Below are 21,218 nucleotides of genomic sequence, written 5' to 3' on the forward strand. Positions count from 1 at the left end.
TTAAAGCTCATCATTCTCTAGCTCTCAGTAGCTATAAAAAAAATCATTTCATTAGCTGATGATTACAACTAAAAATCTGGTGAATTGATATACTGTAAACAACTTAAAAGGTTGTAAATTAAAAATTAAGTATAAATTAAAAAAAAAAAACTGTATTTCATTAATTGATATTAGATTTAAAAATGAAAAAGTATTCAATCATAAATTTTATATTTTAAAGCAAATTTTAATGAGGCGAACATTTACCTTAATTGCAAGGACATGAGTTCCAGCTTTTATTAATTCATCAGCTAAATTAGTATAATATTTCAGATCATATTTCTTACGGTTTGGATCAGAGACATCACCAGTATATGAAATAGCTGCTTCAACAACACCACCAGCTTTACCAGCTGCTTCCATACCAAGAATCAAATTTGGTAAATAATTCAATGAATCAAATACTCTGAATATGTCCATACCAACTTGAACTGACAGATCACAAAACCTGTCAACAGAAAAAAATTATACGTCTTTTAAATAACAATTACATCTGCTAAAATAAGGGTTATGTTGAAAGAAAAGAATAAATTTTTAATATGACATTTTTTTATTATTATTATGCTTTTACGGCCAACATGGGACCACTTAAGTCAATTTTAGTTGGATCTTTTCTGAGAAAAGCGTGTTATTTTACTCTTCCGAGCTGCCCAGTATTTCTTCATCCGTTCAGATCTTGCTTTCTTTTCTTCATCCGTAAACACCCTCTTCGTTGTATTGTGTCGTTTGTCTGTCTTTTGTTTAAATCTAATGCTTTTATCTTTTAGCTTTGTAATTTTTCCAGTTTTATTCTGTAGGTCAGTCAGGGAAATTCCCAATTCTTTCATATCTTCTCTAATTTCTTTGATCCATCCTACTTCTAGCTTTTGGAACCAGAGCTTTTCAATGATATTTCTTGACAGTCTTGTTTCCGGTGTCCTTATGAGATGACCAAAGAAAGAGATTCTTTTTTTCCACATAGTAACAGGCTCTATTTCTCGATACACCACCTCATTTGGCACAATCCACCATTGGCCTTCTTTTTGGTGTTTTTTATTGATACATGTTCTGACAATTCTCCTCTCTATTTTCAGAATTTTTTCAATTCGGTTTTTCTGAGTGATTTTGAAAAGGGTCTCGCTTCCGTAGGTGACTTCTGGCTGTACTACAGTTTTATAATGTTTAAGTTTTGTTTTAGCAGAAAGGCATTTTTTGTTATATGTTGACCAAGTTAATTTTTGGGATTTAATCATTTTATTTGTCCTGTTTTGCCATGTCACTTTTTCATTTAAATTATTAGTTATTATTTCCCCTAGATATTTAAAGTGTTTTACTATTTTAATTTTCTGATTGTTTACCGTAATATGCTCTACTACCAGAGGATCTATGGCCATTAGTTCAGTTTTTTCGAAAGAGATATGAAGCCCTATCTTTTGTGCTAGGTTTTGAAGGCTCATGATGATTTGTGTTTTGGCTTCTTGAATATTATTTGCTAAAAGAGCGAGGTCATCTGCAAATCCTAGGCAATTTAGTGTGATGGAGTTTTTCTTAGTACCCATTTTTATATTTTTGGGATTTATTTCATACCATTTTCTCATGACAAATTCAAGGACGCAGTTAAAAAGGAATGGTGAGAGGCCGTCTCCTTGCCTCAATCCAGTTTTTATGTAGAAGGGTTGAGAGAGTTCAGCTCTGAATTTCACTCTGGACTGGGTATTGGTTAAAGTTAATTTTATCATGTTTACGAGTTTAGGGTGAAGGCCCAGGTTTCTCAGAATATTCAGCATGGATGGTCGGTGTATACAATCATAGGCCCTTTTAAAGTCGACGAAGGTGATTATTAGTTGTTTTTTCCGTCTTTTATATAAGTCCATCATAAGTTTTAGGGATATTATTTGCTCCGGGCAACCTCTCCATGGCCTAAATCCCCCTTGGTATTCCCCAAGTTCCAGTTCAAGTTGGTCTTTGCATCGGTTGTATATGATTCTCGACAGGATTTTGTATGTGCAATCCAGGAGAGATATGCCTCTGTAGTTTTCCGGATTAGTTTTATCCCCTTTTTTATGTAATGGATGAATGAGGGCTGTGATCCAGTGTTCTGGAAGTTTTTCTTCGTTCCATATTTTCACGAGGCATAGATGTAGGGAAGTTTTGACTGAATAAACTGATGAGTGTTTCCAGAGTTCTGCGAAAAGCTGGTCTTCTCCGCTTGCTTTGTAGTTTTTTATTTCATTTAAGGCTGTGAGAACTTCTTGAATTGTTGGCGGGTTGATATTTACTGGTGAAGTTTTAACTGGAGTTTCAGTGTCAATCTCAAAAAGCTCTGGGGGGTCGTCACAGTTGAGGAGTCTATTGAAGGTTTCTGCCAAAATTTCAGCATTTTCTTTATTGGTGTGGGCCATATTTCCTTTTTTTCCTCTCAGCATAAGGGTGGGTGGTTCATATCTTTGAAGAGACTGACCAAAAATTTTATAATAGTCTCGGAAGTTAGTTTTCTTGGAACTTTCTTCTATTTGCTGAATCAAGTTTTTTTGGGCTTGTCGTTTGGTTCCTCTTTTAATTTTCTGAGTTATTTTCCTTTGTTTGGTGAATTCATGGTTAGATTCTTCAGTTTTCTGGGTTTGGTGGTTGATCCAAGCCCGGTGTCGGTCTTTGACTGCTTTGTCACATTCTTCATTCCACCATTGGTGTTTTTTTCTTGGGTTTATAGGGGATAGTTCTTCAGCTATTTCTTTCAGTTGGGATGTCAGTTCTTTTAAATTATTAGTTAATTTGATTTTTTTTGTTGTTTCTTCAAAGATGGCATTGTTTATTAGTTTATGTGGATCATAAGCTCTTTTGTTTTTAGGTTGAGATTTTTTCTTTTTATGCGGGGTGAATTTTATTTTAACTTTAATTAAGTAATGGTCCGATCCAGTATCTGTTCCTCTCAAGACTTTTACATTATAAATCTCCTTGTGATAATGCCGGTCCATGCAAACATGATCGAGTTGCCATTCCCCTTTTTTCCAATCTGGGTGTTTCCAAGTCTTCAATTTGTTTGGTTTTCTCATAAAATAGGTGGATTTTGAGATCATATTATGATTTCTGCAGAATTCGACTAGTCTTTGGCCGTTCTTGTTGGTTTTCTTTTGGGCAGGCCATTTTCCGATAATATCGCGATATCTTCGTTCTTTACCAAGTTGGGCATTAAAGTCCCCTATTAAAATCTTGGTGTGGGTCTTATTTATGTTATTTGCAGTTTGGTCAAGAAGTTCCCAGAATTTGTCCATCTCTTCTCTATCTTTTTTAAGATTGTTTTTGTCATTGGTGGGAGCATGGACATTTATTATGGTGTAGAATTTATTGGCTGATTTTAGGGTTAAGGTTGAAATCCTGGGGGAGTAAGACTGATAATTCTACGACTGAGTCAATTATTTTAAGATTGATTGCAAATCCTGTTCCGAACTGTGGGCAATTCTTCATCACAAGTTTCCCGGGGATTCCTTTGTAAATTCTGTAACCCTGAGATTCAAACGGCTCTCGATCGGTGTTTCTCATTTCTTGAAGTCCTGCGATTAGGATATTTTGTTTGTCCATTATGTCTGTTAGAGTTTTTAGTTTGCCAGGTTGAGTTAGAGAATTAATGTTGTGAGTGGCAATGTAGTTTATTTGCTTGTGTCTTATCCTCAATTTTGAAGTTGTGTTGTTTTTGGGTGTTTCCAAACGCTCCGATTCATTGTTATCTTTTAAGCAGCTGCCCACCGGATCCGAGTGCAGCCTTCTCTGGTATTTACCAGACGGTGGATTTTTTCTTAAAAGACCTTCCATATTTGACTTTCAAAGGCAAGTCAGCCTTGGGTGGGAATAAATTCCCGAGTTACAACTCTGGATGTGATCCAGAGAGGTGATTCCCATTTAGTTCACCAGTAGAAATCTCCACGTTTCTAACTGGTTATCCAGACGAACCAATGTGGAGGTGCAAACCGATTTTCTTAATTGAGATTTTAAGTATGGAGAAAGTTTAAATCGGTTCCGGAATCATTTCGTCTATATGACATTTTATAATTAATATTTTTTGCTAAAATTATATACCTTAAACAATAAAATTTATATGTCATAATACATTATGATTTTGTTCTTGATTATCAGTTATAAAAATTACTTAAAAACATAAAATTTTTAAATGGTAAATCAAACTGAATTTATTAAATAATCATTTTTAAAATTCATATTGAAAAGAGCAGTTTTCAGTTATTATTTTCTTTTTTTTTAACCTCCGGGACCACTGTTAGGTATTGCTTCAGAGATGAGATGAATAGATGAATGTTTTGTAGTGTGTGAAAAATGCCATTCCTGATCAGGATTTGAACCCAGGACCTCCGGATGAAAGGCCAAGACACTACCACTCATGCTACAGAGGCTGGCATTTTTCAGTTACTCTTGTGATTTTCACCGACAAGCTTTAAAAACAATGTATTTAATATATTTTGTTCCTTTGTAATTTAAAAACTTATTATTTTTTTAAGCCATTGTCTAAATAATCTCTAAAAAATAAAGGTATTTGTCATCGTGATTCACAAGTTGAGTATCCTCATCATACCCATTTATTGACAGTCAATTAACCACACTTCTTAAAAGACACTTTTGAGAAGTGTCTTTCAATTTGTCATCATCTTTCACCAAAAAATCCCTTCATTTTTTGAGGAATCGGAAATCATTCAGTGCAACATCAGGACTATATGGTGAATAACTGAAATCATTCTAACCAAATTTTCCCAACAACTGCTGTGAAGCTGCTAAACATTGATGTACATTATTATACAAGAACACAATACTCTTTTTTATGCACTCGTTCTACATGCAATGTTCATTATACCATTTCGAAACATTTTTCATCATTTCTGTAATTCATTTCATTAACATCATGCATAGAAATAGTTGCCTATGATAAGTAATTGCTTTCATATGTTGAAAGTCCAAAAACTTTATATCACTTTCTAAATTTTTCATTAATGACAATATCAAATATCTAATTAATTTCAAAACTTTACAACTCGCATATTAATAGTTGTATGTGTCTATTGAGATACTAGAGCAAACAAACCAGTCAATTTTCACCTCTTCAACTTTATCAACCTGTACAAGAGAAATTTCAAAATAGCTCTTATCTATTCAGATTAGTCTTACTGGAGAAACAATGCACAACAAACACCACAATAAAACAATACACACTGACTGCAGATTAGGTAATAATTCAATAGCTTCATAATCACTAATTAGGTAAATTAACCACCTTCCCATTTTTAAAAAAAAATTTATTTCTGATTGTTATATTATAAACAGTAATTATTATATTAGGTACTATAATTAAATAGTTATTGGGAATCTTACTTTAGTCACAAATAACAAGCACCCTGTGCCAGGTTAATTATAGAAAGTTCCCATTTCCTTGTACACAAAATCAAATATAGTATTACATATCAGCTGTTCAATTTAATGAAAAACAAGTGATATCCTGTTTTACAAGGAATAACTTCATTCAGTTCACTACAGGAACTGACAGTTTAGTGAACATAAAAATAACGCTTTTATAAAAATAACACTGACTGCTACCTCTTGCACTTTTAACTACTTTATACACAGTTATAATTAAGACTCAGGAAGAGATGTAAAGTAAAAAAATAATCAATTATTGGAGACGATGCAGTGTTTACTGTATGTTGCCTCTACTTACATAGAAGCTTTAAACTGAAGATAAAATGAGGTACAAAAATTTTCAAGACAAATATGAAAATACAAAAATTAATAAGATCGATAACAACTATAGTAGGAAAATGGTGTTAAAATTAACGAAAGTCCATATTATGTTATGGGATTCCTGGGACTAAGTATGCCAAAAAAAATAAATAAAAAGAATGGATCTGATAATTTTTACAAGAAAGTATGTATCTTAATAAAAAATCTCACGTAAACCATAAAGATTATTAAAGAATATTTACATACTTGTAAACAACATTATCTGGATAATTTGTGTAACCAACAGCATTAGCACCACGAAGTAACATTTGGAATGGAATGTTTGGAATCTCTTTCCTCATATCTTCTAAACGTTCCCATGGACATTCATGTAAAAATCTAAGAGCAACATCAAATGTAGCACCTCCCCAGTTTTCTAATGAATATAACTGGTTAAATTTATGAGCTACAAATGGTGAAATTTTAAGAATATCTCGTGATCGTACTCTTGTAGCAAGGAGAGACTGATGAGCATCACGGAATGTTGTATCCATCAATAAAAGTCCTTTATGATTTCTAACTGCTTTAGCAAACGCTTCAGGACCATCTTTTTTCAAAATTTCTTTAAAACCTTTTGGTGGAGCAGGAGCTGTTAAAAAAATTTTAAATAATATTAGAATATCATCATAATGATTTACAATAAATTATTAGAACAAAATCATTAAAATTCTACAGTATATTAACATAAAAAATGGAAGGAATGTAAATAAATGTAAAAGTTAATATAGTTAATAATTTATCCAGAATAAATTAAAACAAAATAATTTTTCAGTCTTCTCGGACTGATTATTCAAAATAATTATACAACATATATTTATATATATGAGTAGGAATAGAAAAACAAAATAAACGTGTAATTATGTACAGTAAAACCTGTTTCCTACACCTTGCAAATAATGACCTCTTATCTACAACCATTTGAGGCAAGTCATGGGGGTAATACAAATAATAAGATATTTAATACTACATCACACTCTCATTAAAGTAATAAAATATGAAAATAATTGAGTATTAAGGTAGTTATAATATGTGCATTATATTATTGTTTACAATAACAGAATGTGAAATTAAAATAATAGTACAGTCTTATATTATGTACATGAAAAGAATAAACAGGTGAAAATCATACACTAGTATTCCTTCATTAATATTGTTCTGCCTACTACTTTTGACACAAACAATAGCAATTATTTTTCAATATATATAAGTGAAATTTTTTTTGCTACAGTCTTTTTCATTTTGACATCAGTAATGAAAATTATTTAAAATTATGGACTTCAGAAATCATTAACTCAACCAAACGTTTATGAAACGAACATTTTTAACAACTTTAAAACATTTTTGGTTAGCTAAGTATAGTCACAAATACAACAAAGTTGTAATTATAGTTTTCAATATAGAGGTTCAATATAAGTCTAGATATATAGTAATGAAGTAAATATAATTCTGACTGCATAGTCACTTAAGATAGTAACAACGATGATTGAAAACATTTTGAAGTAAAATTTTCAAAACAATATAATTTATAAAATTCAGTGCAATTTTTTGTTTCAAAAGCTTATTGTTTTAATCAATTTTTATGTAACAAAATAGTATTTAACTGAAAAAAGAAATCTATAATTCTTTAAAATAAAACTTTTTTCTACCAATTAGATTAATACAAGATTTTCATTTCCTAGTTAAATATCATTAAAACTGTAATTATTATGTATTTGTTTTTTATCATAATATTATAACATGAGAATGATACATTTTGGAATAAAGCAATCTAATTTTAGTGATAAGTGTTTAGTTTTTAACTGTAATAGGTCTTTGTTTACTAATAAGAAACAAAACAAATCTAATTAAAATAAAAAAATATATATAACTGTAAATGAATAGATTACATTAAAATGCTTATGTTTAAATTTTCTTTATTCTGTAAAAATGTACTCGCATACATATTATATTTAGATTAAACAGTTTTTTAAAAGTTTGTAATTTTTAAACTAACAAAAAACATACAGTTTATTAATAGATATTTTTATTAAAGTTGTAATGAAAAAAAGTACAGATGATGGACCTGTCAAAATAAAACTAAAATCATAACTTGATGTAATTTTTAGAAATATGGAAGTTAAATGTACTTACGTATTTGTACAATAACAAAAGAATGAGTCCAATAAATAACTGTATCAAATTGTAAAAATCTATCAAAACAATAAACAAGATACTTGAAATAAAATTGTAAACCGCTTAAGATTATCTATAAAGATTATACTGTTTCTGCCAATTCTTGGCAATAAACTCTTGTCTTATAAAATAAATAGAATTATCTGAATAAAACAGTAATATTATATTTTAATTTAATTGCAACAACTACAGTGAAGCAGGAGAAGAATTAAATTTTAGGTGCTCATATGTTAAAAAATTAATCTGAGATATGAGATGTTCATCTATTGAAGTACACGTATTCCAAATATGAGATTTGAATCTCATCTTTGTTACGTAAAAGTTGTTTCCATAAAAAAAAATAAATTAGTTTTACTGAAGAACCAAATTTTTGAAACACAGAAAATAAAACAATAATGCAGTGCTATTTATAATCTACAATAAACAACTTTTCTTTTTTTTTCCTGTTTCGCCTCCGGTAACTACCGTTTAGATAATACTTCAGAGGATGAATGAGGATGATATGTATGAGTGTGAATGAAGTGTAATCTTGTACATTCTCAGTTCGACCGTACCTGACATGTGTGGTAATTGAAATCCAACCACCAAAGAACACCGGTATCCACGATCTAGTATTCAAGTCCGTGTAAAAATAGCTTTCCTTTACTAGGACTTGAACGCTGGAACTCTCGACTTCCAAATCAGCTGATTTGGGAAGACGCGTTCACCACTAGACCAACCCGATGGGTGTCTACAATAAACAACTATACATAAGATATGTTACTCTACAGCATTTTACTTCATATTTTGTTCTAATGTTGTTTGACAACTCAATTTTGGATCTTATATTGATTTTCTTATAATATTTTTGAATAATATTTTATATTTTTTTTCTTAAACTTTTTTTTATAATTTTTCCTTTGGACATTTCATTTCCAAAATAATTTCAAAAAAATGAAAACTGATAATCTCATTCAGTACTTTATTTTAGTTTTACTTTCAATTTCATTGTACAGATCAATTTGTTAAATAATTTTAGTACAAAGTGACCAACCTTACCGTTCACAAATTATTAATATCACATAACCAAAAAACAGTTAAAACATCTAAATGATACGTAAACCAAAAAGAAAAGTATTTTTTTAAAAAAAGATAATTTTATCGTTTTATTATATCGGTTAGAATATTCTCCTCTGATTTCAGTTTCAGAATACTCTGAGTAATGCTTCACCAGTATACTTACACAGATCCTTAATTTGTTTTTAAATTCTTCTTTATCAAATAAAAAGACTTTAAATTTCAACACTATAAACTTTATTCATATACTTACAAAAGAATTGCTTATTTAATAATATATACAACCATGTACCAGTATAATACATGTTTATGATTGATAAGAACATGATAGATATGTATAAAATGATTTCTGCATATATATTAAAGCATATGTAATACATTTATATGAATTTTCCCAAATGAAAATAAACATTTTGTATGTACATCTTCGAACATGCGTCTTATTGATACAAAAAAAATATATGTATAATGAAATCATGCAATAATATTATTTTATTGCAAAATACTACAGATAAAAATATTAAAATCCCACCACAAATAAATTAATTTACATGTGATGGATTTATCACCATAACTACACCATTTGTATAATTTTACAACATGCAATGTATACTCATACTTAAAAGAAAAAAAGTGGTAATCAGGTTGTTGGCTAGTAAAGGTTGATAGTTGTAAAACAAAAATAAAAATAAAGCCACTGACCAGTTTAATAAAAACGGACAACTCTCTTTTTTACCTCTTTATTAAATTTGTATAACTATTCTAACAAAAGAGATTAGTTGAAAGAAAAGCTGTATCCTTAAAAAAGAATGGATTCATTTTTTTGGATTCAAAGTTGAAGAATTAATAAATATAAGAAACAACTTAAGTAAGACTGGGATCATTAATATTGTTTACTTATATTAGTTTTTAAAGATTGGATAGTCTCCATTCTGTTTTTATAATAATCCTTGATTCTTGAAGATGTAAAAAAAAAAAAACGTTGAAAACTTATGGGATACTGCACATAGAAGTTAATAAATCTCTCTAGATGACAAACTAAATCACAGTCACTTTCAGGAATTTTCTGTTCATCGTTTCTTTTGTTGTGAACTTTTTAAACACATTACTTTTTATTAGATTCCTTAAGTAAGACTTAAGCTGTTGTACTTTTAATAGATTTCAACAATCAAAAAGAATTTTGTTGTATCGTTTAAAATAGTGCCTTATCAGAACTACACTGTGATCACCAGTTCAGTTACGTAACGAGTTGCCAAGGTTACTGGATACTGCAAGAATTGAAAATTACCTGTGCACCTATATAAATATGATTATATGTAAAAGGATAGTATTCTGTGCGCTGCAAGTAATGTTTTCTGCAAAAGTTAGTAATCCTGCGTGGTATACAGTTTGCTCCCACAAGCCAGTCAGGCTGGTGATCTTGAGATGAGAAGTGTGTCTGCTTCTTTGTTGTTATTGTGTGTAGATCATCTTTGAGTGATTGGGACCGTGTCTTTCCATGTCCATGCAAAATGGTGTTAACTTTACAACAGTGAATATTTCTTATTGATTATATCTTCTATGCACATAATAAGTGCACACAGACCATAAAGGTCAGTTTTCTGTTACACTTCTAATTACACTGATTTCTACATAGTGTAAGAATACTAATCAAGAAATTCAGAGAGATGGGATTGGTAAAGGACTTTCGAATAAGCGGTAGACCACCAGTACTCAAAAAAGAAAAACAGCAAACCATATCAACTACAATGCAACATAGTTCTAACAAATCCATGTGAAAGTTGGTCCAACAAAAAAATCAGTGTTGTAACTTCACACAAGGGGTTAGTAAGCAACTCAGTCTCATCCCACATAAAGTGAAGGCAATTTAAAAGTTATTGGCCGTAGATTGTGAAAGTGTATTCAGTATTTCGAATGATTTCAGTAGTTTCTAGCAGACAATCCTGCCAATATTTTGAACTCTGTTTTTCATACCAATGAGCCATGGTTCTACTTATCAAGATATAAACACAGATTTCACATAAATGGTATGTTAGCAACCCATATTCTGTACATGAAATTCTTCTACATGACCAGAAAATTAGGGTGTGGATTAAAAAATTCAAAAAAAGACAAATAGCCTCAATATTCTTTATTGAAACAATAAATTCACCTTGTTATTCTGAAATCATTCACCAGTTAGTTCATGGGAAAGCTACCAATTGAAGATGAAATAAATAACGATTGGATTCAACAAGGTGACACAACTGCGTGTACAGCCAGGTAGTCTATGAAGTTACTGCAAAGGGTTTTTGGAGATTACATATTTGATTACCTCTTTCTCTGGACATCTCAACAGCCTTCGGAAACTTCAAACTGCTATTTGTGATTTTACTAAGAATATTGTACATTAACGGCTTGTGAGTCTCCAAAAACTAGAAGAAATGCATGAAGAAGATATGTCTGGATGTTTACGGAGACTACTTACAACAACTACTGTAAGGTAAACTGATGTTACATAGTGTTGTATTTGCGCATGACGATGTTTAATTACTGTTCATAAATACTGTATCAATGTATTAATAATGCTTAGGAAACTATTATAACAAAGAAATTTTCAGAAAATGGTTACTAGCAGTTTTACATTATTTACCGATTTAAATAGTACCTGGGAATTAATTTGTCCAAAAAAGTAAAATATTAATGAAACTCGCAATCTTAATGAAACAAATATTTTCAAAAAATCTTGTTTAAACTATCCAAAAATCAACTAAAAGTTATCCAAGTCAAAAAAAAAAAAAATGCAACAGCAATGTATATCAATATTATTTATTGAGAAACAATATGCTTACTCAGAATTATTTTATTTTTTAAAATCAGTAAAACATATAAAAAAATAAAACAAAGATTAACTCCACCTAAGCTTACCTATTATTTCTCCATCCTCATTTCGTACTATCTTGGTATAATCTGGTGAATAACACAGGAAATACCGAGAAAAACAGAGACAAAAATTCTATCCTAAGTATAAATAGCAAAAAAATTACAAGCAAGCATCTATACACCAACATGAAATAAAAAAATTTCAAACAAAAAAGATAAAAGCTATTTCCAGAAAGTAAGAACCAAATATATACAAGAAATGAAGATGTTTTAAGTCTAGCTAAGTTCTTTAAATTATAAAGTTAATAATCAGAAACACCTAAGTTTTCATGCCATTAGGTTATCTGCCGTATTATTTCATGCCACAATAAAAACACGAATAAAAGAAATGGCGTTGTTATAATCTGATGGTTCTATAAAACCTGGAACATTTCAGGGACAGCATTCTGGTAATTCAAGAATGCTGTTAAGTATGAATAAAAAGAATAACATCTAATAAACCAGTTTCTATATATAACCGAAGTTAAATAATAATGGATATAGTTTTATTACTTGAAGTTGACATTTATTATGATGACAAATTGTATTATTTAAAAACAAAAACAAAAAAAGAAATGTTCATCTCATCCAGAAGTCATAATAATTAATCTGTCATCATAAATCCAGTCACTTTCCTAGGTGCTGCCAGACAGTAATAGAGGTGATATAAATAAGTTTATGGTAATAAATAGTTTTTTCTTGAATTATAAACACTTAACGAATGTTTGATATTAGCCAAGTAAAAATATGTAATATACAGTATAGTTACCGTGAAGAACAAAAATTATAACATGATTAAAAGTTACAATTTTAATATATAAATAATAATAATAATAATAATAAAACCCTTGTAAGAAATTTTTAATTGAAAATTGTATGAAGAAAACATTTATACAAAGTTCAAAAATTATCCAAATATCTTGTCCAGTATAATTAATTCAGGGACTATATGTAGCTGTATCCCTTATTTATGTAGCAAGTGTATCTTTAGTAAGATATTTCTCTGCATCATCTATCCAGGATATTCTTAATAATTACTGTACTACCCCTGAATGGAATGGTTGTCAAAAAACAATATTGACAAGCTTTTGTTATTAAAATATAATTTGTTCTCTCTGGGCTCGAACTCATCCTACATGCATATCAAGGTTAGTGTTAACCCTCTGCATTATTCCAATACATTAAGAAAGTAATAATAATTAAAGCAAAGCAAAAAGATCTTTAACAGATGGAAGATTGCTACTGGTAATATATATTGCTACTGGTATTAATACCGATTACAAAAAATCATTACATTTTTATTTTACCATTTTATAAAAAAAACTACTGAAAAATATTTTCAGTATCACAATAATTTCTGAATTATATTGTTGAGATGAAACACGATTCTAACAAGAATCAATCAAGTGTAAGAAACAACCATTAAGGAGTTTTTTAAAATAATATTTCTGGCAAATCAACTATTTTTATCAACTGGCTTTGTTCAAATTAAGGACACTCATTACTGAACAGCACCCACATTTATATGAACGTAATTATTCTGGTGTTAATTCACTAAAGAAAATTATTTATGACATTGTTAACACTTTTTATTGCATATTCTTATTAAATAAAAATACAAACACAACTAAAGTTTATAATTTTTTTGTATTGGAACATAAAATAATAGTAGCTCTGGAAAAATAAAATAATTCCATTGCAAACGCATGACTTGAAACCAAATGGCAAACTTTTCATAAGAGCACAAAATAAAAGAAATGTTTCATAAGGAAGTGCTTGAAAAAGAAGCTGTACTAGCTAAAACTACCAAACCAGACCATACAAAAACTTGTGGTCTTTTTATTAGGCCAATGCTTCTCTATTCAATTTAGAATTTTTTAAATGTTTACAATTTTTTTTGGGGGCTGGGCAAATTTCTTTTACTTTTTCTTTGACTAATTTTTTTTATATATTGAAGTTTTCTTTAAATTTAACTTTAGGTATTTTTAGACTTTCCTTTTAATTAATATGTAGGAAACAGAGAAACTTTACAGAATTTGACATAAACCTGTAAAACTTTGAGCAATGTTCAAAAAGGAGTTTGCAATGGAGTTTTACCTTTGCTTTTTATAAGTACCGGTTAAAATCAAATCTGAAAATCTTTAAAGTCACAGAAAACATCTATTACCATCCCTTTTTCTCTAGTAAAAATTAATAATTTGGGTAATTTAAGCTCTTGTAAGCCTAACAAACTTATCATAAAGGTAAATACATGTTCCCAATAGCATTTTGTGAACTGTAACAGCTTGCACAACAAAGGAATTTTTTTTTCACTGAGCACATCCTTTTTATTTTGTATCTATCCAACTAGATGAAAACTTTTGCGTTTTCATCTAGAAGGTAACAGTTTGAAATCTTCATCAGATTTGATGCTTCTGAGATACAAAAATGTTCCATTATATTCTTACAGACTTCCTAAAGACTTCTTGTATTGAATTAATAATTAATAAAAAAAGATGTAAAAACTCAAAGTTTTCTGATTCCATTAAGACTGTACTGAGGAAATTCAGAAAGATTAATATGAATATTATAAGACTAAGACTAAGCTCATAAGTAACACATAATACCAGTTAATCAAGCCAGTCTAATAAAAATAACAAAAATTAGATAAAACACAAAAGAACTACTTCAAGGTATATCAAAATGACAATTGAACTACAAAAAATAGGAAAAACTGATGCGACCAATTATGGTGAATACAAAATTCCATTGAAAGACAAGATTCATATTCTTTGGAAGTTGGAGAATACTATCACTAGATGGAATTAGCAATAAAAGTGTTAAATTTATCTAAAACTCTGTGAAATATAATACAGTTTAATTTACATATTAATGTTTTAAAAATTTATTTTCATTTAACGGTTCTTACTTTTTGGACAATCCTTATAGTTTAAGTAATTAAGATGTAATAAAATCCATAAAAAATTGATAATATACACATGCTTCCCGTTTGAAAATGAATGAAAGAAAGTAGTATGTGTTGGTTTTTATGCGATATAAAAAATAAAATATGAATATGATACTTTATCACCAAAGCAAATTAATTACAATAAACCATAAAATAATAACATATATGCTTCGTGCTTTGTGATAAATGTATTGTGTAAAAAAGATGGAAAAGCAAATGCGCTTAAAAAAGAATGATTTCCAGAGATTTTTTTTTAATTTACATAAGAATATATTAAAAGAAATTTAAATGTGAGTGTTCATTTGCAATTTGAATACAGTAACAGATTCAAATAATTACCTTTATTTTTTTTAACTATGTCAATTCTATGATGAAATACTTTTATAGACCCAACACGTAATGTGGACTGTGCAATTTACAATACAAAATATAATGATCCAGGCACAAATAGTCTGGTTTAATGATACCAATAACCAACAGCATCACATCTACATTTTCATCATCATGCACCACAAATACACCACTATTATAAATTTAAAAAAAACTATCATGAAATATATGTAGTATATCTATTTCACTGAAGAAAAAATTTTATTTAAATCCTTTAGTGCTACTGAAAGGTATTTCTTGCTACAAGAATTATAAACCACTCATAGTTCTGGCAAGAACTATGAGTTGTTTTTTTTTGTTATTTACTCTTCACTCAAATATATATCAAAATTTTTCTTTTTAATTATAAGGTAATAATTTATTTAATTTTATACTTGGTCTATTCTTTAAACATATATGTAGTTTGGTTTTTAACATAAAAAAATACTCCTACATAAATGGATAGAAAATTTATGCAATAGTTATAGCATGATTTAATACACCCTTATCTGATATTAATTTTAACAGGAATTAGATGTTTATCTAGAATCTATTTTTATATAATTTAATTTATAGTTTTTATTTTCATAAAGTAGCATAAAACATATGCAAGTGCATATGTGCAGTAGCCGTCACGTAACGGCGAGCTTGAATGATCAGCCAGCACGTCACTGCTATACTATTGTTCTCTGAATCACTGGCACACCATGATTAGTCATCTCTTAGTAGCATAAATATGATGCATGATACGTTGGGTAGTAATTATCGTCACTCTAAGCTCGTCGTTACTTGGCGGTGACTGTACAAAGAAATATCTTATTATTTCTTTAATAATATTCTAGGATAAAATTGTATTTAAAAGTTTCAGACAAAATTATAATTTAAATATATTTCTCCTACAGTACAAAAAGTTCTCCACAGCATGGAGAAACTGTTATGTATAAACAGAAAATTTTATTTTCAGTTTATACTTAAGGCCTTTAAGTTGTTTTGAAAAAACTTCAGTCGTCTACATAATTCTGAAAAACTACTTAGTAGCATTTTTAGAAAGTTTTAAATTATTTAATTAGTTTAAAATAAAATACGTAATTTTTATGTTACGGAAAAATACAATATTCATGACCTTTAAATATTCAGACCTTTAAATCTAAAATAGTCTCCATTATTAAAAATTAGCTTTGTTTTTAGATAAACATTTAATACGATGCAGATTTTTTCAAATTTTCAAGGTATACAATTATGAAAAAAGAGGTGGAATATAAAAAGTATAAAAGTTGTGTCAATTACATAAACTCAATCAGTGAGGAACTCATTACACAACTCATTTGACATCGAAAGGGTTAAACTGTACGGCTAAAGTACATTAAAACAATGGAATGATTTAATTTTAAAAATACGATTTAATTTTTGGTGTTATTAATTTAATATTACACTGTGGTAAAATATTAAAAGAGTTATCATAAATTAACATCTGTAGAAACATACTAACAGCTGAGTGTATTGAAAACATTTAGTGGTGATTCAATTTCTTACATTAAGAAGCATTCAAATTCATTCATTGTTTCCACCACATTCTATCATACTAGAAGAAGGGGATGAGAATTATAAATAAGATCTCATAAAAAGCATGTGATAACTTTTTAGATATGTTTTTAATTATTTCAGTGTCACAAAACAAAGGGGGGACACTTCACCAAAAATAACATTTTCATAGAAGCAGTTGAAGCATGGTGTAGAAATGCCAGACCTACAATCTTATCAATCTACATACCACACTATCAATATATTCTCTTATTTTAAATGGTGCTTTAGCAGAGTAGAAGAAAAGCTATTAAAAGAAATACAGAATTACACAAACAACAAACAAAAATCAAAACAACATCTAAAAAAATGTTAAAATTATAAGTTGCTTTTTTTATATGTTAAATATAATTTTAGTAATGTTAAAAAAAAAGTAGAGTAGATATTACCAAAAAAATAATAATTTATAAAACAAAAAGATTTGTTAATTAATTACAAAAATAATTAATTCATTCACATTTTAAACAGAAATATCTACATTGCACAATACTAATCACTAATGATATTAAAGGTCATCACATAAAAAAGCCGACCTGTTTTTTGATGATATCCATGTACTTGAACAGCTAAATAAAAATATTTAATTTCATCAAAATTGAAATATGTTATGTATTTATAGAATTAGTTGAATTTGGCTTTAACATTTACAACTATTTAATTTAAGTTACACATCAACATAAAAAAAAATATTTTGTTTCAAAGATAATCTTCATGACCTTTCTATTTTTATTCTGTTTATATATTTAAGCGTAATATAGAAAATTAATCATTTGCAATATAAAAAAATGATCATTGTGTAAATAGAAAACATTCTGTTTATTTTCAAAAAAGTTAAATGCTCCATAATAAATTACAATCAGTCTCGCTTCAAGCATCAGTTCATTTAAAGATCATCATACTTTGAATCAGAAATTAATCAAAATTCAAATGTTAGTAACATATTTTATCTTTTGCTGAACCATTAGATATGAATTATTTAATTCTGATGTGATATGAACTGGTTTATCAGAAACAAACATCAGTGGGATTATTTATTTCCCTTCATCTAAGAACTGTTATACAAAATATCCAGTCAAAAATAATCATAAATCTAGGATGGCAGCCATATTATGTGAATCATACTAGTTTTTGTACACTCAGTTTCTATTTCATTTATATTTATTTATTTGTGTGTGTGTGTGTGTGTGTGTTGTGTTGGTGTGTGCGCATGTGTGTGTACAATAAACTGCGTAAAAAAATTATATTTTTGGGTGCCTGTCTATTTATTAATCATTAAATAGTTCTATCTAATTGCATTTTCCATTTAACATTTACCTCTTTACTTCATCTCTGTTTAGTTCCTTCTTACTTCCACATAAAATTAGATAAAACTAAGATAGGATGAGGAAAAAATTATTTTATAGAAGAACTCCAGTTACAGCCTATTGATTATTAACTGCATGTTCTTATGTGCAATTTCTTATCTGTAGTCAATGTCAGTTTAGTTTGAAAAGTGTAAACAACTACAGCTCAAGATTGGCTAGAATTTGTGTATTCAATTAATAAGTATTTAGCAGTTACATTACCAAATTTTTCTGTCATATCACAAAAAAAAATATATATATAACCTAATGTTTCTTTTTAATTAATATCAAAATTGTCTTTATTTAATAATTTATGCATTTTTTAATTTTACATGCTATTTATTGTAATTTTAATAATTTTATTTTATTTTTTTTAATACAAAATAAATTCAGTACTAGAATGAACAAAAAATTGTTAAAATTTTCTGTTACCATTCTTAATCATAAACAGTTAACAAATTAATTCCAAATTATTATGAATTACGGTTATTATTTTGAATTAACTATTATTAAATAGTTTTCAATTAATACTATTATTACTGTTTTCATTTAAATAAATGGTAATTATATGCATTAGAAAATTATCTCCATGGCAATCATTGAGTGCTGATCTTCATGACAGAGCGGTAGCATCTTGGTCTTTCATCCAGAAGTCCTGGGTTCAAATCCTGGTAAGGTATGCCATTTTTCTTACAAAAATTCCATTTCCCACGTACAAGCTTCTCTGTAAGCTTCTGTGGTAAATCGATTCATCAAAAGAAAAAATAAATAAAATAAGAAGGAATTCTTATTCAAAATGTAAGAGGTGGTAGGCACTGACCATGAGCTATTATTGACACTAAGACATTGAATTACTCCAATCTAATGTTCATCATCATTGTTTACCGCTTAAAATATCTATGTAGTAAAGTCCACAACAAATATCTTTGTGGAAATCTATTATGATAACATTATTTGAATATATGCTGTATTTCATAGGGCTACAATTTACAATAAATAACTTAAGTATAGATCCTCTGATCGTTATTAAAAATAAGTTAATTTAAATTAAAAAATATTTTCCTTCATAAAAAAATTCCTTTTCTTCCCATGACCACTCAAATTTAGGCCATTGATTCACACTGTTTTCTGTTATGAAGGGAGTAGTAAAAGGATTTATTCTGGTATTATAATTATTCAAATAATTTTATTTTCTGAAATAATCTTTTATAAATTTTAAAGAAACATCCTGCAGTTTGGTATATCAAAATAAACTATTTGTACTGATAAATAAATACAAAGTTCATTAAATAAGTATGAAATGATCATGAGATAATTAATGAACTGTACTACATCATATATATTTATAAAAGAACACCCTGGTTTAAAAAATCTTTATTAAGTCATTAAATATATCAAAAGTGTTCTGTTTGAACATTTTTGGTAAATTAAAAAGTTTTTTGTGAATGAATTTGATGTTTATACATCATTATTTGGCAACCCTTCATGATCTTTGATTGAAAATTGCACATGGATTGAAATGAAAAGTGTCATCTCAATACCATAGCAAAAAGCAGAATGCATAATGTTCATTAAAAATAAATCAATAGTTGCTATTCAATGAAATTTTTGCTATGAAAAACAGGAAGTCTGTTAAAAAGGAAATACTGTGGGGGAGAAGTTTGACTGTATTAGAACACATGGATAACAAAGATCATGTGGTAAGCGCCTTCTATAATTAAAATTTGTTTTCAGGGAATGGATTAGTTATTTCCATCAAAGGTTATACCTCATTATAATAACTTTGCGAATGCTGTGGTGTCCGATATTCAATTTCCAAACAGACATATTAGAAGAAGAGGGTAAAGTGCAGAGCTTCTGTGAAGTCCAAACAGTAAACCTGTTGAAATTTTTTATGAGTAGATATGTGAAAAATTTAGCCACTCAGAGAAAATTCTAATAAATGAATTCAAAATATTCTCTTTTATGGTTTCTCTTCATTTAATAAGTACTTTATATATCATTGTAAATCAACATTTGAAATCAGAAGTGTTTTTAATGAAATTGTTGTATTTTAGCTGTACTATAAAACATAAAACAACGTAGAGTATCATCATACGAGGGCGGTCCAGAAAGTAACTTACGTTTGTGCCTAGCATAGAGATAGGTGGGTATAGATCCGCCACCTTGGCATCAAAGCGTTTCTACATTCAGTATGAATCAAGCTGTCATTGCGTGTAGATTGTGATTTTTCTACTTTGTTCGTTGTTAATTATTGAAATGTGCGCTTCAATAGATTGCGTTCAGCAATTAGGTTTTTACTGGCAAAAAACTTCAAACCGATTGAAATTTATCAGAAACTTTGTGAGGTGTACAGAAATAGAATAATGAGTGAAGGTGGAGCGAGACAGTGGTGCATTCTTTTTAAAAATGACCTCACCAATGTTCATGATGAGGACCGCAGTGATGGCCTAGCCTTGTGACTGATAAACTGATGATGAAAATCAATGATAAAATTTTTGAAAATCGCCGCATTACGATTACAGAACTCCCACTTCATTTCCCCCAAATTTCACGAAGTATACTGCATGAAACTGTATCGGGGAAGCTTGGTTACCACAAGTTTTGTACACATAATGGGTGTCAAAATCTAAGGCGGCAGATTTCTACAGAGAAGGAATTGAAAAGCTTGTGCATCGTTATGATGAGTGCCTGAATTTAAATGGCAACTATGTAAAAAAATACTTAAAGATTTTTCCTTTCAAATGCATATAATAAAATTTCTTTTTTTTTATTTGGTTGGTTTTTTTATTTCAAAATGTAAGTTACTTTCTAGACAGCCCTCATATAAAGAAAAATGATTTGAACAAGAATAAAATGCCAACAATCATTGCCAAATTTAATTAAATGGTTCTTATAAATAACAAAAGTTAAAAGAAAATGAAAATAATTTCTATGTGAAAGGTTGACTACAAATCGGTGATTAGTAGCAAATCATGTCAATTGTATGGTAGACAATATAACATGGGAAAAATAAAATAATGATATTAAGATACGTATATTTACATAATCGT

General features: G+C 28.8%; 1 protein-coding gene across 7 annotated transcripts in view; it reads right to left on the reverse strand.

The window, feature by feature from the left end:
* PCB (Pyruvate carboxylase) overlaps positions 1-21,218 on the reverse strand; it is a 225,975-nt gene that overhangs the window by 15,006 nt on the left and 189,751 nt on the right. For 5 of the 7 annotated variants that reach the window (XM_075377320.1, XM_075377319.1, XM_075377318.1 and 2 more), the window contains 3 exons: positions 11,932-11,973; positions 6,004-6,385; positions 247-487 (listed from right to left, as the gene is read on the reverse strand). In XM_075377320.1, coding sequence (XP_075233435.1) covers positions 247-487; positions 6,004-6,385; positions 11,932-11,973 — 665 coding nt within the window. Of the gene's footprint in view, positions 1-246; positions 488-6,003; positions 6,386-11,931; positions 11,974-17,355; positions 17,389-21,218 lie in introns of all 7 variants that reach the window. The other 2 variants (XM_075377323.1, XM_075377324.1) reach the window with 2 other exon arrangements.

This window comes from Lycorma delicatula, chromosome 10 (assembly GCF_047948215.1).
Source record: "Lycorma delicatula isolate Av1 chromosome 10, ASM4794821v1, whole genome shotgun sequence".
Classification (NCBI taxonomy): Eukaryota; Metazoa; Arthropoda; class Insecta; order Hemiptera; family Fulgoridae; genus Lycorma; species Lycorma delicatula.